Here is a 19,771-nt window from a genome sequence, read left to right on the forward strand (position 1 = left end):
ACGAAAATAAATTAATTGTGTTTGCATATAGCTGATTTCCAAAACAACCCAGTTTTTAATATTATACTTCAACTAACTGGATCAACATGAAGGGCGTAGTGTAAATTTCTTCCATCATCGGTAATGGGACTGTTTTGCAGATGGATAATGCGCAGTACCTGTATGTGAGACGTCTTTCCGCTTCAAACAAGTAGACGTCGCTTTAAATGAGACGGTCAAGATTGTCGTCGAACGTCTGAGGCGTATGTCTGTCCACACAATATACTCACTTGAGGCCATAGCGCCACAAAATATCATACAGAAAGTAGCCAGTGAAACAGAGAGGAAAAAACAGCAAACCCAACCAAAGTAAATTCTTCCAACTCGTTCGAAGTCAAGGAAGAGCTTTATAAAACGGACAGTATTGCTAGAAGGCGAACCTGAGATCCGCCGTCTCTCTTTATGGTTGGAGTCTCTGCAAAATATAAACCTGCATCCTGAAGAGGAAATCACACAAAACAAGGGCAGTAGCTACAATATAGTACATGGGGAGGTATGAGTAGATCTGATGCGAAGTAAACGTGGTTATGTGGGGCTACTCTGAAAGAGACCATTGTGAATGCGGAGAAACGTAGGTTAAACACTTGCTCATGTGCCCAAGGATGGAGACTGTTTGACAGCGGAAGATTTCTTTTTATGGAATCACGAGGCCATTAAAGCCGCAGAGCTTTCGAAGAAGAGACTACAGATGTTTTCACCTGGACACGGAAAGTAAAGCAAAGTAAGCTTACATCTAACAAGGGAACCTCCCCATCGCACCCCCCTCAGATTTCGTTATAAGTTGGCACAGTGGATAGGCCTTGATAAACTGAACACAGATCAATTGAGAAAACAGGAAGAAGTTGTGTGGAACTGTGAAAAAATAAGCAAAATATACAAACTGAGTAGTCCATGGGCCACATAAGCATCATAATGGACAGTGTGAGATTAGGAGCGCCGTGGTCCCGTGGTAGTGTGAGCAGCTTCAGAACGAGAGGTCCTTGGTTCAAGTCTTCCCTCGACTGAAAGTTTTACTTTCTTTATTTTTGTATAGTTATTATCTGTCCGTTCGTTCATTGACATCTCTGTTCACTGTAATAAGTTTAGTGTCTGTGTTTTGCGACCGCATCGCAAAACCGTGCGATTAGTAGACGAAAGGACGTGCCTCTCCAATGGGAACAGAAAACATTTGATCGCAAGGTCATAGGTCAACCGATTCCTCCACAGGAAAACACATCTGATATATTCTATACGACTCTGGTGACGGCATGTGCGTCACATGACAGGAATATGTTGTCGACCCACCTAACTTGTACACTTGGCGAATGGGTAAAAAGATTCTTCTACCTTGCCCGATTTAGGTTTTCTTGTGGATGTGATAATCACTCCCAGAAAAGTGATGAAAACATAAGAGTTTGTCACATAAACTGAAAATAACAAATTAAACTTTTCACTCGATGGAAGATTTAAACCAAGGACCTTTCGTTCCGCAGCTGCTCACGTTACCACGAGACCACGGCACTCCTGCGTTCCCATAGTCCTTAATGTTGCCTATCTTCCGTTGAACTACTCAGTTTGTATATTTTGCTTATTTTTTCACAGTTCCACACAGTTTCTTCCTGTTTTCGCAATTGATATGTGTTCAGTTTTTCAAGGCCTATCCACTGTGCCAACTTATAACTAAATCTGAGGGGGGTGCGATGGGGAGGTTCCCTTGTAAGTACTGTGAGCTTTAAGTCTCAATAACGTACAGAAAATAGGATTGAACTTTTATTCTAATAACAAAATATGAAAGTTCAGCTTATACACTGGCAAAAAAATATAAAAAATTTAAACATTTTCGTTTTCTGAAATACGATTTGTAAAGCAAAAGTTCGAATGGTTCAGATGTTGTTGGTACACCGTGAAGCGAACATCTAACACTGTGAAAATTTGTGGCTCTGAGCACTATGGGACTTAACATCTGAGGCCATCAGTCCCCTAGACTTAGAACTACTTAAACCTAACTAACTTAAGGACATCACACACATCCATGCCCGATACAGGATTCGAATCTGCGACCGTAGCTGCAGCGCCGTTCCGGACTGAAGCGCCGAGAACCGCTCGGCCACAACGGCCGGCGCAACAGTTCGAAATTTATACCTGGAGATCACTGCAGTGTGAACATCAGAAGTTATAGGCTGACCTACTCAAAAATTCTTGGTGGGTGACAAATGATTGTCGGAGCCTCAGCAGTTGTTCCATCAGCCCTTGGCGTGATTGACTTCAGCGCTCTCGTCGCAGACTGACTGCCGTTTTGTGTCGTGGCTCAACAACGGTGCTTACTCAACTAAAGGTTGTCTTCCAGTTTACACTCAACTCGACGTTCCTTGCTCTGGTTGTTAGGGTTTAGTCTCTGCCACCGATACAGCTCACTTCGTTATGTCATATGAGGGAATATGCCAGATATTGCTTTCGTCGGTTACGCCAGTTTGTTTGGTGTCAGGAAACCTTCATCAGTCGCCGTCAGTCTCTGTTGTTGCATTAGAGCGGCCAACTGCGCAAATCGACCACTATAATTCCTATGTGGACCACAACGCACTTACTATCCGAGTTCTTCGGTGAATGTTTGTTTGTTAGAACAGATACCATACACCAATATTAAAGCGAGACTTAAAAGCGTAAGTACTTTTCTTCCTTTGTAACATCTGGACAGTTCATTTGCCCTTTGTAGCGAAACGGCTCTGTAAATTCCGTACATATGGTACGGATTATGTTTGCCAAATGTTGCTTTAGATCGTCAAATGCAGTATTTAATTGCTGCCAATGATACAGTGAATTTAGCCAACAACGAACCGTGGTTTTTTCGGCGTGTTCACATAGCAAGCTTCATCAGAAAAAAATACGCCGTTCGCGAGCGATCTTCCATCAGGCATGTGCGGAAACAGCCAGCTGCAGTACTAATGGTGATCTGGGGAAACAGGAAGAAGAAGATTTAGGAACAGCTGTAAGATTGGGAAGAAACTGTGAGAGATTATTGAATGAAATTTAATGTCTACAAATGTGAGACCCTGGCTACAACTAGAAAGAGAGATAGACCAATTAACGGAATAAGGATTGGCGGTGGACTATTGAAGAAGGTGAAAAGTGTCAAGCACTTGGGAAGCGTGATACAGGAAATGGAAGAAATGAGAAAGAGATCACTGAAAGCGGTAGACAGGCAGAAGCATTCTGTTGGAGTGTTCGGAGCCTGGTTTAGGACAAAGATGTTCAACAAAAAAGCGAAGAATTAATAAGTAGAAGTTACTACGTTCCAGTACTGACCTATGGGTCTGAAACATGGGTAATAAAGAAATGAGACGTAAGCAGACTACAAGCACGTGAAATGAAGTTCTTCGGAAATAGAACAAGAGGAACAAGGAGAGATAGGTTGAAGAATGAAAGTGTAAGGGAAATAGTGAAAGAGGAACCCTTGCAGAGCAGGACAGTAAAATCAAGGCTGAGATGGAATGGACACATAAAGGAAATCGAAACTAAGAGGATTTCCAAGAAGATGCATGAAATGGGGATGTAAATGAAACGACCAAGAGGAAGACGAAAGGATAGAGGGCTGAAAGATGTGGATGTTAGAAAAAGAGGCAAGAGTAAACACTGAAAGATGGTGGGAAAACAGAACTAGATGGTGAGCTTCTGCTGCAAACAGACCCAGATTGGGGCTGAAACTGTCCAACGTAAAGAGGTGAAGAAGAGTTGCTGACTTCGAACAACAGTATTTGAACTGATCAGTTGATGCAGTACCGTTACTTTAAGACTTCCGTTTGAGACTGTATACAACAGAAACCACTGTGACAGCAGCCTTAAGTGCTGAATGACGCAGTGATACTACTAATTATACTACTAATTCGACTCGTTCGGTTGAAACAGACACGCCACTTAACACAGTGCACGAGGGAGGAGCCGGAGAATATGCGGTGATCGGACCCTGCCTGTGGGGATACTGGTTGCGCGCAGCGCCAGAGAGAGTGCTGCCTCTATGTGTGAAACATCCTGCGTTGATGCACATGATTACAGCCATGATGTCACACTGTGCACATATCCATAATTCACGACTTTCCCACAAAAGCCTCTAGAGGTTATAAATGGGAACTGTAAACTAGCAAGTGTTTTTTGGTTTGTAATGCAGCCAGAATTAATAATCGATCAATCAGTTGACAGGTAAGAACCCTTTGAGAGTGAGCAGCCCACAGCTGCATCCATAATTTTCCTATCAAGTACATTTCGAGTTCCTTGAAAATTCAATCGCGATTTAAATCATTAACGTAATTTCCTTGGGAAAAGAAACTCCATGACAATGATTTTTCACCTGCTGAGGAACCTAAATCTCAAAACAGATTTTGGGTGAAGTTATTTTAAGAGGAGTAGATAATTTATTTAAAATGACGGCAACTGTTAAAAATTACACAATTTTTCCAGAATCGTCCTTCTTCCTCTTGGAGTCATAGGGACACGGCGAGAACCGCATCTCTGGCGGTTGTACTGAGTTGTTGTTGTTGTGGTCTTCAGTCCTGAGACTGGTTTGATGCAGCTCTCCATGCTACTCTATCCTGTGCAAGCTTCTTCATCTCCCAGTACCTACTGCAACCTACATCCTTATGAATCTGCTTAGTGTATTCATCTCTTGGTCTCCCCCTACGATTTCTACCCTCCACGCTGCCCTCCAATACTAAATTGGTGATCCCTTGATGCCTCAGAACATGTCCTACCAACCGATCCCTTCTTCTGGTCAAGTTGTGCCACAAACTCCTCTTCTCCCCAATCCTATTCAGTACCTCCTCATTAGTTATGTGATCTACCCATCTAATCTTCAGCATTCTTCTGTAGCACCACATTTCGAAAGCTTCTATTCTCTTCTTGTCCAAACTATTTACCGTCCATGTTTCACTTCCACACATGGCTACACTCCATACAAATACTTTCAGAAATGACTTCCTGACACTTAAATCTATACTCGATGTTAACAAATTTCTCTTCTTCAGAAACGCTTTCCTTGCCATTGCCAGTCTACATTTTATATCCTCTCTACTTCGACCATCATCAGTTATTTTGCTCCCCAAATAGCAAAACTCCTTTACTACTTTAAGTGTCTCATTTCCTAATCTAATACCCTCAACATCACCCGACTTAATTCGACTACATTCAATTATCCTCGTTTTGCTTTTGTTGATGTTCATCTTATATCCTCCCTTCAAGACACCATCCATTCCGTTCAACTGCTCTTCCAAGTCCTTTGCTGTCTCTGACAGAATTACAATGTCATCGGCGAACCTCAAAGTTTTTATTTCTTCTCCATGGATTTTAATACCTACTCCGAATTTTTCTTTTGTTTCCTTTACTGCTTGCTCAATATACAGATTGAATAACATCGGGGAGAGGCTACAACCCTGTCTTACTCCCTTTCCAACCACTGCTTCCCTTTCATGTCCCTCGACTCTTATAACTGCCATCTGGTTTCTGTACAAATTGTAAATAGCCTTTCGCTCCCTGTATTTTACCCCTGCCACCTTTAGAATTTGAAAGAGCGTATTCCAGTCAACACTGTCAAAAGCTTTCTCTAACTCTACAAATGCTAGAAACGTAGGTTTGCCTTTCCTTAATCTTTCTTCTAAGAAGTCGTAATGTCAGTATTGCCTCACGTGTTCCAGTATTTCTACGGAATCCAAACTGATCTTCCCCGAGGTCGGCTTCTACTAGTTTTTCCATACGTCTGTAAAGAATTCGTGTTAGTATTTTGCAGCTGTGGCTTATTAAACTGATTGTTCGGTAATTCTCACATCTGTCAACACCTGCTTTCTTTGGGATTGGAATTATTATATTCTTCTTGAAGTCTGAGGGTATTTCGCCTGTTTCATACATCTTGCTCACCAGATGGTAGAGTTTTGTCAGGACTGGCTCTCCCAAGGCCGTCAGTAGTTCCAATGGAATGTTGTCTACTTCGGGGACCTTGTTTCGACTCAGGTCTTTCAGTGCTCTGTCAAACTCTTCACGCAGTATCGTATCTCCCATTTCATCTTCATCTTCATCTACATCCTCTTCCATTTCCATAATATTGTCCTCAAGTACATCGCCCTTGTATAGACCCTCTATATACTCCTTCCACCTTTCTGCTTTCCCTTCTTTGCTTAGAACTGGGTTTCCATCTGAGCTCTTGATATTCATACAAGTGGTTCTCTTCTCTCCAAAGGTCTCTTTAATTTTCCTGTAGGCAGTATCTATCTTACCCCTAGTGAGATAAGCCTCTACATCCTTACATTTGTCCTCTAGCCATCCCTGCTTAGCCATTTTACACTTCCTGTCGATTTCATTTTTGAGACGTTTGTATTCCTTTTTGCCTGCTTCATTTACTGCATTTTTGTATTTTCTCCTTTCATCAATTAAATTCAATATTTCTTCTGTTACCCAAGGATTTCTACTAGCCCTCGTCTTTTTACCTACTTGATCCTCTGCTGCCTTCACTTGTACTGAGCCTGTATAGGAAACCTCTCTTGACAAAATAGACGTGGTCAGCTCCTGTGTTTGGCAACGGTTCTATTTTCTTTATCTTTATCTTAAAAATATTTCACATAAAAGCTCGGCTGAAGGCCACACACTGGACATTGAAGAACAACAACAGATGAAACAGATAGAACAAACTTTCAAAATTTTAGTTATTAAACAAATCAATATCCAAACTTTAATTTAAGTCAGCTGAAGGCCTTATCTTAAAATTAAAACAAACTAAATTAATAGACGGCTGAAGGCCTCGGACAGTACATCAGACTAAAATGAAAATCACAATCTAAAAGCAACAGAACAGTGGTGCTCAGAAGTGTTCCAAGGGTCGGCCTGAGGAGGTAGCTCTAAGGTAAGGTGAGGTGAGACAGGCAGCTAAAAGTAAGGTTAAATAATCGGATGGCAACCCGACCCAGGGTCGGCAGAAGGATCGACCAACAACCTAATCAATTCCCTTCTACCCGGCCAACGGTACGACAACGGAAAATATCATCTGAGGACGGAGATACCAGCCGCACTACGTCTTAAAAGTGGCGTCTAAAAACAGCCAAAGCACAATAACCGCTCTTAAGAAAAAAATAGAACAAACAATTGAAAGGCTGTCGAACTACATGCCGTGCCGGACACCATCAACAAGGCGAGGAAAAACACACTGCTGGAAAACTACGCTAACGACCAGGGCAGACAACTGGGGCGTTAACGGCCACAAGGCAAAAAAATAGCGCTGGTGCACTTCACTGATAAGTAACAACCAATTTAATAGTTAAAGACCAGACAGGAAGACGGCTACAAAATTTCGCCGACTCCAACACACCACGAACTTTGTAGCTCTTACAGTTAGCACCGCACAATCCCAACGTGCGTGCAAGCCACCAGCAGTCCCGGCCTGACCTCGCCCGGCGGAAACTTCCTCGCTGCTCTGTCCCAACCGACTGACTGCCACACACACCACCACACGGGAATATAACGGTCACACCAAAGCTGGTACAGCAGTACTAGTATCGACAAGCACTGCTGCTGCCACTGACCGAGGAAGTCAGCAACTCATTATGCTAGTAACTCAGGGAGAAATAAGACGCCACTCGATTGCGACAAACTGTCAAAGAACAAACGGCATCGATGCGAGCTGGCCACGGCTCAACCAAAGAATAGCACCAGGTAAGCCATAAAAGGTCTCACTGTCACCACGTCCTGTACATTCAGTTTGAACTCCGAGACGGACTAGAAGCTGGAGTATTGTCACCGCCATGGATGCTTCTTGCTAAACGGATTTACCATCTTGCAATTAGTAGCAGTTTAGATGTTCATTGCCTTGAATAGAAAACATTAATGTCGCTTACATACGCACGGCATTTCGTTTGCTCAGTAAACCCAAGTCTCTCGTGCTACGATTGTAATACCGACGTCGCCAGCCATGTCGTAAGATTCACCAGAATATTCCTCTTTATTGCCTTGGTCTGCTCTCTTGGTTGGCCTAATCGTAGTTCTGTATGTCTAGCTGTAGTTTTAATACGTGCCTCCCTGCGTCGTTTATCAGTGTATAACGTCAGTAAAGGCTGTCATCGGCTAAATATAGTGTTTTGCTTAATTATGATCTCAAAATATATCAATATTTCTCTTATTCTTTATTTTAATCATTAGAGTTGTGGAAGGCAGGGGGTAAAAAGTAAAGTCGTCTGGCATTAATGACTGCGAGACCCCGAAGGGCAAGTTCAGCAGCCTAAGTGGAAAAGTTTTCCCTATCCTTCGCGCCCACTTGCATCTTTCTTTCGCGGTGTGGGAGAGTTGTACACGTAAGTGTATCTGTCAAGTGCAGACGACTTTGATGGGTGTGTGCATAGTGTAGTCTCATGCTCTTGTTGGAGACGGTGAGAGAAGAGCTCAAGTGAAACTCGGTGCCGGCAAATAGCTTATTCCTCTCGTAGGGCACCAACGAAGCGGCCGAGCTTAACATCCCCATCCGATGGACGGATCACCATCAACAGTGTCCACTGTGGGGAGGTTTGGAATTGAATCCAGAGCGTTTGGTGCAAAGATAGGTTATCAGGAACTCCTCTTTATCGTAAAGGCAAAGGGGAAAATGTGAAAAGCGCGCAGCGCACCTGGACGGTCACCCGTCCAAGTAATGCCCACGCCGTGTGGCGCTTACTTTCAGTGATCAGACGGGAATCGGTGTATCCACATCGGCAAGACCGTTCACGGCAGGGGGATGGGGTAGAGGAAGGGGTTGGGGGAGGTGGAAGGGGGTAGTCATAGTCAGTGTGTGCAAATGGAAATATAAACGGGCCCAGTTATACTAAGTCGAGGTCTCCTCACCTGCTCTGCAAGTGTGACGACCAGGAAAGCTCCCTGCTCGTAGCTGGAGCTGACGGGGCTGCCACTGGCGTCATACGCCGTGACGGAAGAGATGCCGAGCGCGGCGTGTAGCACGATCTGCGTTGTGTTGCGCACCGCAACCACCGTCAGGTTTGTCCGGCCTTCGAAGGTGAAACTGCTGTCCCTGTAGTGGCAACAGAGTTCTTACATCTTTGTTTACATTTATGGGGTACAGAAAAAGTCCTTTACTGGTCGCGATCGCAATTTATTATTTTTATTGATTACTAGTTTCGGCTAAAGTTGTCAGCCATCTTCTGATCACCGACACCTACCTATGATCACCAACCGGTAGGACACATTGTCATAAATGTTGAGCAGGCTACATAGCCCACTTTTATTACACAACTCGATGAAACATTAATGTAAAGTCACACAAGACAAACAAAATGGTTCAAATGTCTCTAAGCACTAAGGTACTTAACGTAAGAGGTCATCAGTCTCCTAGACCAAGAACTACTTAATCATAACTAAGCCGGCCGTTGTGGCCGAGCGGTTCTAGGCGCTTCAGTCTGAAACCGCGCGACCGCTACGGTCGCAGGTTCGAATCCTGCCCCAGGCATGGATGTGTGTGATGTCCTTTGGTTAGTAAGGTTTAAGTAGTTCTAAGTTCTTGGAGACTGATGACCTTACATGTTAAGTCCCATAGTGCGCAGAGCCATTAGAACCATTTTTTAATCCCAACTAACCTAAGCACATCACACAGCTCCATACCCGAGGTAGGATTCGAACCTGCGACCGTAGCAGCAGCGCGGTTCCTGACTGAAGCTCCTAGAACCGCTCGGCCACAGCGGCCGGCCAAGACTAACAGATCGTCGCATTCACTGGGAACACCATTACATCAGATAATCGTCACATGAGCAGAGCGAGATCACAATTAAAACACTACCTCACTCTAGAGAAGTAACATCAGGAAAAGGCACATAAGTTTCACTGAGAGAAAAAGCTTCTCAAATTGAGCAAGTCAACAACGCATTGGTTCACCTCTGACCTTATGCAAGTAGTTATTCGGCTTCGCCTTGATTCATAGAGTTGTCGGATGCCTTTCTGAGGGATAAATCCCAGATTCTGCCCAATTGGCGCGTTAGATCGTCAGAATCTCTAGTTTTTCTGGAAGGCCCTGACCATAATGTTCCAAACGGTCTCAGTTGGGAAGATATCCGGTGACCTTGCTGCCCAAGATAGGATTTACCAAGCATGGAGGCAAGCGGTAGAAATCTTGTTGAACTGTAAGCCCAGTATGGTTTGTCATGAGGGGCAACAAAACGGGGAGTGGAATATCGTCGACATATTGATGTGCTGTAAGAGTGCCGCGCATGACAACCAAAGGGGTCCTGCTATGAAATGAAATGCCACCTTAGACCATCACTCCTGGTTATCTACGACGGGTGACAGTCAGGTTGGTATATCACCGCTGTCTGGGGTGTCTCCAGAAGTTCCTGGAATCTTATTGGACCAAAACTGTCTTCAGTGATGAGTCCCGCTTCGTATAAAGCCCCGATGACAAGCAAAGACATGTCTGCAGACACTGGAGACGCCCTGGGCAGCAGAGGTGGACCATCGCATTATTGACTTGCTCAATTTTTGAAGATCATTCTCATGAATAAATCATCCAATTTTTCTGAAATTGTAATAATTCGTTTGTACATGCATATCACACTCATCGATTTCCGTCTCAATCCGATAATTCCTTCGTGGAACACTGCTTCTTTTTTTTCTTTTCTTTGCTTTCAGGCAGTAAGGCAAGCACACGCCAGTTTCTTGTGGAGGAGTTACGTCAAGTAGATCACCGACAGCTTCGCTACGTCACAGTCTTCTCAGAGCAGCTGTTACTGGACTCTGCTTTATTCGTCGTCTCGTCCTGGTTTACGCTGAATCTGTCAGCAATGGTCAACTAAAAGTAAAACCTTTCCACACGATGTATGTGCTAGCGTACACTGTATCATCTGGAAAACTCTCAGCTTGTTCACATTACTATCAAGTGTCACTGCTAACACGTCATTCTAGACGCTCATCTTCAGGTACTTCTTCGACTACTCTTCTTCTGGGCTTTACTTTAACCTGGGTGTAACTATTTGGTGATTTAATTTGTATTAATGTTTAAACATCAGTAAATACTGTAATTGTAAAAGTGTTTATTTATTTGCTGTAGGCTACAGGAAGAATGAACCTTCAGCAGAAGGTGTGTTCGTGACGTCAGCGAATCGTTCTGCTTTGTGGTTATCGAGACTTTGGCTCATGACTCTGACCCATACGTCTGTCCCCCAGCATCTAAGTGACAACGCAAGAAATCAAGTACCGCTCCATAAAACAGTGTTAAATTTATTACCATAGTTATTAAAGTAAAGCCTTCAATAAAACTGGACATCGGACGAAAGTAAAGAGGGAGGCTTGACGATTGTAGGGACATGGGAGCGGCAGTTCCAAATGTGGCGCCGGACTCCTGCGCTATCTGACGTCACTCGGTCCTACGCGGGGCCTACAAAAAATACTGGCCCCGCAACGAACTTGTGACGTCACACTAGTCCCCTTGTCCACCAGATTTCGCGAAAGCTCGGTTCCACGCAGGGCCCACGGGAATTCATACGTCAGTGAAAAAGTTGCTCACTAAAGGTCTTAACTTCGTTGTGTGCTATCGAGAGCCTGCACTCATTTAAATGCGCAGTTAAGAATTATTCAACACGTCTAAAATAGTTACTGGTTCCTGCCGGAGACCGCTGCTGGCGCTCGTAAGACCTGTATGGTCACATTCTGTGACGTACACGCCGAGCCTGTCTTTTTCATGGGCCTTGGTCCCGTGGCAGGACAGAGCTGCTAGGACCTGCCCAACTTGCCTTCGAACATGCGTCACTGCGGCCCTCTTAGGAAGGTTCCACTCGCTGACACTGTATCGATATAAGCAAGACACCGTGCCAGCCCCGGCAGTCAGCAATTTTAACTCCTAATGATGATGGAATTTTGAAATTTGTGGTAAAGTCTTACGGGACCAAACTGCTGAGGTCATCGGTCCCTAAGCCTACACACTACTTAATAGAACTTACACTAACTTACGCTATGGACAACAGACGTACCCATGCCCGAGGGAGGACTCGAACCTCCTACGGGGGGAGCCGCACAGACCGTAATAAGGCGACCCAGACGACGCGGCTACCTCGCGCGGCTGATGACGGTGGCAGAGCCAGCTATCGAAAGCTCCAGTGTTTTATTTGAAGTGACACAGCTTGTAAACTGAGAAGATTTTACTGAAGTATGTCACCATGAAAGACTCCAAGAATACATAGTCATAAAAGAAGACCAAATCGGACGACCTCATCGACACTCACAGCGAATATGTAGTTGAATTGAGATAGCCCCTTCCACTGACATTCCCATTACAAAGAATTGGCTTACAAAACATTTTACCGATAGATTCTTCGTTTCTGCTCATCTTTCTGGGTCATTTACCCGCTCGAATTAACAGAAGAGATAGAGAAGATCCAGTGCAGAGTGATGTAATTTGTCACGGGATCGTTCAGTGAGAGCGTCACGGAGGTGTTCAGCAAACTCCAATGACGGACGCCACAGAGGCGATGTACATCACGGAGAGATTCACTGTTGCAATATGTAAAAATTAGTGAATAAATAAAAATAGTGATAAAGTAAATAGTCGTTAATCCAACGCACCAATCGAGAATGGTACAGGAAAATGGGTGACTAATAGGTACGAGAAGTACCCTAGGCCGTAATCTGTGGAGTGGTTTGCAGAGTATGTGTGTATATTTAAAATCTTCAGCTCAGTCATTCCTCATGTGAAGAGTGCAGATTTGTAGTGAGGGGATCAATACCTGATTCACCACTCACTCCCATGCTAAACTGTGGGACTTTTCCTTTTCGACGAGGTAGGCTATAAGTGACGTATCTTTTCTTCGTAGCGCATGGAACTGCTGTTACAGAAATGAATGGTGACTTACAGGTAGCTGTGGAGGTAAGCCGTCAGCTATTGGGCCTATCTGCACTATATTAAGAAAAGTGCTGGGATAGCCCTATGTAAAATAGTATCGACCACTAGATGTCACGTGAGGTGGACTAGCCAGTATAAGAGGAGGCGGTGAGTACAGTGTTGTCAGAAAAGAAGCAGTAACAGCAAAATGGGTCAGGCAGATCTCATTGACTTCAAACGTGGGCTAGCCATTGGATGTAACCAAATTAACAAACCCATCGTGGACATTTCAACACCTCTGAAGCTGCCAAGTGGACTGTTGATGAGATGGGTGTGAAGTGGAAATGTGAAGGAACAATCACAGCTGAACCAAGACCTGGCAGACCACACCTGTCGATGGAAAGGAATAGTCGAGACTTGCAAAATATCGCATGAAATCAGCGGCAGGAATCACTCGCGAGTTACAAATAACTGTGCACAGGGAGTAACCAAATGGAGCACGTTTGGGAAGACTTATAACGTCGTCTCTGGCTCGGCTTTTGAGGAATAATGGGCAGCCAATATATATATACCACAAGCCACTTCCCCTTAAAGAGTTTCTGTTTATTCGTTTTCCGCATTGCACCTCTTTACAGGCCCTAATGTTTCTTACATTATTATCGTGGTCTTTATACGAGATATACGACTGTGGCAGTGGAGCTATTGCATAGTCTTTGACGAACTGTGGTTGTCTAAATTTACTCAGCAGAGTTTCATCAGAAATATGTTGCCTTTCCTCTTCCAGAGATGCTCATTTAAGTTCCCTGAGTATACCTGTTACACTTACACATGGCTCCGTCGTCCTTTTATTTTACTAATAGCTATTACAGATTTTGCGTGTTCATTCCACTTCACATTAGTTATTAGTATTTTGCCTAAATACATTAATACAAAAAAAACCACTCACCACTAAGGATTTACGAGAATGCGACAGAAATCGGTCGATGTGATATACATGTACAGGCAAACAAATGATCACCATTTCAGAAAAATTCGATTACTTATTCAAGAGAAAGAGCTTCACAAATTGAGCAAGTCAATAACGCGTTGCAAGTCAATAACGCGTTGGTCCTCCTCTGGTCGTTATGCAAGCAGGTATTTGACTTGGAATTGATTGAGGCAGTTGTTGTATGTCCCCCTGAGGCATATCATTCCAAACTGTGTCCAGTTGGTGCGTTAAATGGTCAAAATCCCGAGCTGGTTGGAAGGCCCTACCCATAATACTCGAAATGTTCCCAACTGGGGAGAGATCCGGCGATCTTGTTGGGCAAGGTATGGCTTGTCAAGCACGATGGCAAGCAGGTGTGCGGGCGGGCATTAACATGCTGAAATGTAAGCCCAGGATGGCTTGCCAGGAAGAGTAACAAAACGGGGCATAGAAAATCGTCGACGTACTTCTATGCTATAAGGATGCGGTGGATGACAATCTACGAGGTCCTACAATGAAAAGAAATGGCATCCCAGAGCATCACTCTCGGTTGTCGGGGCTTATGGCCGTAAGATAGCCTATTTCTGTCCGGGGCGCCTCCAGGCATGTTTTCACCGCTCATCGATGCTCAGTTCGAAGCGAGACTCATCTCTGAATCCTACTCCAGTCACTGAGATTCCAGGACGAAGACGCATCTGGAGAGGCCTGGACAGTGGTAGGATAGCATATTCGTCTACCTCCGTAGGGGAGTGATGAGCGCGACTGACTGCCATGCAGTGAAACCAATTTCAGTTCGCATTCTTCTGAGGGATGTTGGAGGTAACAGAAGTACGTCGCGAGTCCAACTGAGGAAACCCTTGAATTAGAAGTTATGTCCGTGGGATGTATAAAGCTGTAAACGGCTGAAAGAGCGTTGTCCTGGCTGCAAGCTCCTCTATACTGTATCAAAATGAAGCCACTGAAAGAAGGGGAGATGGTGACCAGTTAGCATCGCGAGTTCGTTCGCGCTTGACAGCGGTGTTAGCCTGAAATATTTAACCAGTATGAAATATTCCTGATGCTCGCCACTGAAGTTGCCGGTTATCTTCCTTTGTTATGTTCAATATCTCGTATTTACTCACATTTAAAGAGAGCTGCTGTTCATTAGACCAAGGCGGTCATCCATGGACGACACTTTCCTGTAGACTACAGCATCGCCAGCGAACATTCTGGTAGTGCTGCTGACACTATATGATAAATCGTTTGTGCGACTCGAGGACTTCAGTGGGGACTATTACGCTTCCTTGGCGTACACTTTAGTTTGTGATGTACTGGGTCATACTTGTCCAGTATCCATCGAGTGAATCACCTGTCTGTAATGATACATTCTATGACTATTTTTTAGTTATTACTCGAAGATATTGTACAGTGTCAACCTCTTTCAGAACTATAGCAAGATAGAAACAGGTTTTTCCCCTGCACCTGAAGTTTTCGTGAAATCATGTACGAATAAAGTAGCTTAAGATAATTCTGTGGCATAGCGTCTTACGATCCGTCATCCTTCAAATTTGTGACTGTTTTTTCACCGTATGGATCACAAAGCCACTTTTTATTATGGGCGATACCGCCGTCCTCGAAAAGCATCATCAGATCTTGTGATCCATGTACCACTTGCAGTAGGATCAACTGCGCATGACACACGGGCCACAACAATTGATTATGGATTTTGAAGAAAACCGAAATAGGTTATACAGTATACAGAAAGTGCTTTTATGATCCAGGCAGCTGTTTTTCACACAGATTATTTTTCCTCAGTCCCTTTTATGACGAGGTAAGCTTTGATTGTGACCCCTTTTGGCGAGACAGGCCGTAGGTGGCACTAGTTTTTCGAATGGTAACCTATTGTAGCTGACATTTTTTTTCGCAGACAATGTCGTGTGACTGGAGCCTCCCGTCGGGTATGCCATTCGCCGGGTGCAAGTCTTTCGATTTGAAGCCACTTCGATGACTTTCGCGTCGATGGGGATGAAATGATAATGATTAGCACTACACAACACCCAGTCCCTGAGCGGAGAAAATGTCCGACCCAGCCGGGAATAGAACCCGGGCCCTTAGGATTGACAATCTGTCGCGCTGACCACTCAACTACCGGGGACGAGCTTCGCAGACTATGAAAAGAGGGAATAAATCACTTTCGGATATGTACTAACAGTCATTGTTCCATTTGAGACCACTCTCCAACATCTTCTGCCCCTGGACTGTAGTAGTGTTGGACCTGCTCTCCACTACAGATGCTTTTTGTCTAGTGATGAATCAATTAAACAAAAGAGGGGCAGTATGGGAGCTACAGAGCACTGAAAGTCCGTATATTCTGGTAATGAAATCGTACATTCAGAACTTACGATGAAGCCCTACCACAATGTCTTCGTTAAGGTATCGCTCACAAATAACAGCCTCTTGGAGAGCAATTTCCTTGCTGTACCACAGTTCGATAAACCGATACAATATCACAATTAAGTCCACTCCCTAGAGAGAGTGCGGAGAGTAAACCAGATTGAAAGAAGCCTGCCATGGGCAACGAACACTACCACAGAAAACAGGGGTCAGGCGTAAGAGCTTACCACGTTACAAAATGTGGATATGCAACGTCGATACTTCACAGTACACATGCCGCGGTAGCACAGTCGTAACATCCGTAGTTGCGGCCCGCTTCCGAGGGCTAAACACAAGGCTTCTCCCAAAGTTATGGAAGGTAACAGTTGTAACAAAATTGCAGTAACTGTCGTATGACGACTATCGAGATACAGACTCGTTCAGAATCTGTGTGGGCTGGAGAGTTGCTCTCCGGGCTGTTTCCAGACTCGGACGCCGCACCTCAGTGTGTGTCGGCAGTTAACAAATAGATTCGCGTAGCTAGCGTGACAGGGGGTGGAAACGAAGTGTTGGTGCAGCATCGCTCCGGCGGAGAAATGGTCTCTTTGTCCCTCTGCATGCGACACGTTTTGATCACCGATGCTCCGACGATGGTCACTTAAATTTGAAATAATGACCAGGGAATTTTGCTGGACTTCGCCGTCTTAGGGGTTTTCTATATTAATTAAAAAGGGAATATCGAAGTTACCCCGCCCCTACAATCGGTTGTGCTCTGTCTAGACAAATTGGTGGTACCTGTTTTTTTTAGAAAATTTACTCACTAGAATCTAAAGGGAGATTAAGCTTGGCAACTTGTTAGTTAATCAACTGAACGGTCTGAGTTTAGTATCAAATTATACAAAATTTAATCAGGACTCCTAATCTGTGACTGAAATCAATGAATTAGTTATACTTCTCTCTCTTCCTTTGTGGAAGGAACTGGTGTGGATAGTGCATGCGGTCCCGCCAAGTGCAGCGTCTGCGCTTACATAGGTCACTGAGTTACGCTATGTGGTAGCAATGCAGCAAGAGACCCAGCTGGTGACTCACCCCTCGTCGCCGAGGTGGACCGTGAGATCGACCCTCTGTCGGAGCGGCCAGCTCTCCCCCGGCAGGCGGTCGGACTGTCCGTGGGCCGCCGCCGCCAGCAACACCAGGGCCGCCAGACATCTCACAACCGTCATCACGCACCACCTGGACGCAGCACACAGAAATAAATGTTCCATTAACACATATCCAGGCCGTGTGTTTAACCATTCTCATGCTCAAACAACTAAATTACAAATACCTAAGAAACGTGTGACAAAACAGCTCAAAAGGAGTAAAGACATAAGCACACTGAACAAAAGTTATTCTCCAAGATACATCACACTAGTACAGTGTAACCCCGCATCTCTTCTTGGGGCCTCAATTCTGCGAGGGGTTTAGTCCACGAGATTCTTCATGTGTGGATAAGCCGAGCGGTCTAAGGCGCTGCAGCCATGGGCTGTGCGGCTGGTCCCGGCGGAGGTTTGAATCCTCCGTCGGGCATGGGACTGATGACCTTAGCAATTAAGTCCCATAAGATTTCACACACATTTGAACGTTTTTTTCTTCATGTGTGTCATGAGCAGATGAAGGCACTCATTGATGACCAATGATTAGATCCTGTAGGGCTGTCAAACTGTGGTGAAGATCAGATCACCACGTTTCCTTTGCCAGTCCAAATAGTCCCAGACCTATCATATGGCAAGGGTGTCCAACTTACGGCCCAAAGCAAGTGTCAGTGCGGCCCAAGAAGTGAGCTATCGGTATTAAGATATATATATATATATATATATATATATATATATATATATATAATACAGGGAAACATTCCACGTTGGAAAAATATATCTAAAATCAAAGATGATGGAACTTACCAAACGAAACCGTTGGTATGTTGATAGACACACAAACACACACACAAAATTCAAGCTTTCGCAACCCACGGTTGCTTCGTCAGGAAAGAGGGAAGGAGAGGCAAAGACGAAAGGATGAAGGTTTTAAGGGAGAGGGTAAGGAGTCATTCCAATCCCGGGAGCGGAAAGACTTACCTTAGGGGAAAAAAGGACAGGTATACACTCGCACACACACACACATATCCACCCGCACAAATACTGACACAAGCAGACAGTTGACTCCTTTACCCTCTCCCTTAAAACCCTCAGTCTTTCGTCTTTGCCTCTCCTTTCCTCTTTCCTGATGAAACAACCGTGGATTGCGAAAGCTTGAATGTTGTGTGTGTGTTTCCTTTGGTAAGTTATGAAGTGTTGGCAGAAGAGCCAACACCGTGTTGCTAGAGGAGGCCGAAATGCACGCTTTTAAGCTCACGTAGATTGGCGTGAGGTCTGGAACAGTTAAGGGAATTAATAGTAGCAAATAAAGTACGTAGTTGATATAATACTTAACTCTAATCCGCAATTGGAGAACATCGCTCTTGATGATACAAAAGTATATATAAACTGGTAATGGCGCCATGCTAGGTCGTAGCAAATGACGTAGCTGAAGGCTATGCTAACTATCGTCTCGGCAAATGAGAGCGTGATTTGTCAGTGAACCATCGCTAGCGAAGTCGGCTGTACAACTGGGCGAGTGCTAGGAAGTCTCTCTAGACCTGCCGTGTGGCGGCGCTCGGTCTGCAATCGCTGATAGTGGCGACACGCGGGTCCGACGTATACTAACGGACCGCGGCCGATTTAAAGGCTACCACCTAGCAAGTGTGGTGTCTGGCGGTGACACCACAAGTTACATCACCTTTGTATATATATATATATATATATATATATATATATATATATATATATATATATATATATAAAGTAATAATAAATTGAATGTTTTAAGTTTGAAACCTCCCCCACATGATGCCATTATCTAATTGATTCGTCCTGTTCTTAACAGTGTCGCCTCTGCTACACTTCAACCCCATATCGTTCTAACAACTAGCCAATCCATCAAATGTACTGGTCTGTTATCTTACGGCTACTTCATACATAAAATTTCAGATTAATTCCCTCTTGCTTTTTTAGAATAACGAACCATAAATTAATAAATTCTAAACAATTTAAATGTGTTAACAATATACCTCCGGCAGCCCTTTCTTTCCTCGAATTGTGGTTATTTTACTTTTTATGGAATTCTAAAATTTTAATTTCAAAAAGTAATATATCTACCATTTTCTCACAAAATTTTCTCTGTTTAATCTATCTGCATACAGTTAACTTCTTTCATGAAGTCTTTTGAATATACTGAGTAGGAGAATTCTGACAAATTTTTAATTGTATTTCTGTAAGTATAATATAAAACTCGTGCAAAATTCAAAGCACTTTCCCCCATATCTCATCTTACACTTGAGTTTATAGAAATAGGTGTACAAAATATGTGAGTGCAGGCTTTCTCGGCGAATTTCAATAATGAAGTGTTCACGGGTTGTCAGCCGAGTAGCGTCGTCGTCTCGTAGCAACGTTGCAGACGCATTCCATCGAAACGTTGCTACGAGACGACGACGCTACTCGGCTGACAACCCGTGAACACTTCATATAGGTGTACAAAAT

The 19,771-nt window shown here is 44.1% G+C and overlaps 1 protein-coding gene across 2 annotated transcripts in view; it reads right to left on the reverse strand.

Annotated features, from left to right (window-relative positions):
* LOC124789722 (aminopeptidase N-like) overlaps positions 1–18,673 on the reverse strand; it is a 121,051-nt gene extending 102,378 nt beyond the window's left edge. Inside the window, exons 1-3 of one of the 2 annotated variants that reach the window (XM_047257173.1) lie at positions 18,627–18,673; positions 17,247–17,390; positions 8,863–9,046 (exon numbers count right to left, since the gene is read on the reverse strand). In XM_047257173.1, coding sequence (XP_047113129.1) covers positions 8,863–9,046; positions 17,247–17,390; positions 18,627–18,649 — 351 coding nt within the window. In that variant the 5' untranslated portion in view covers positions 18,650–18,673. Of the gene's footprint in view, positions 1–8,862; positions 9,047–17,246; positions 17,863–18,626 lie in introns of those variants that run through there. The other variant, XM_047257172.1, reaches the window with a different exon arrangement.
* Positions 18,674–19,771: the final 1,098 nt, after the last annotated feature.

The sequence above is a fragment of the Schistocerca piceifrons genome, chromosome 3, assembly GCF_021461385.2.
Source record: "Schistocerca piceifrons isolate TAMUIC-IGC-003096 chromosome 3, iqSchPice1.1, whole genome shotgun sequence".
NCBI classification, from domain to species: Eukaryota; Metazoa; Arthropoda; class Insecta; order Orthoptera; family Acrididae; genus Schistocerca; species Schistocerca piceifrons.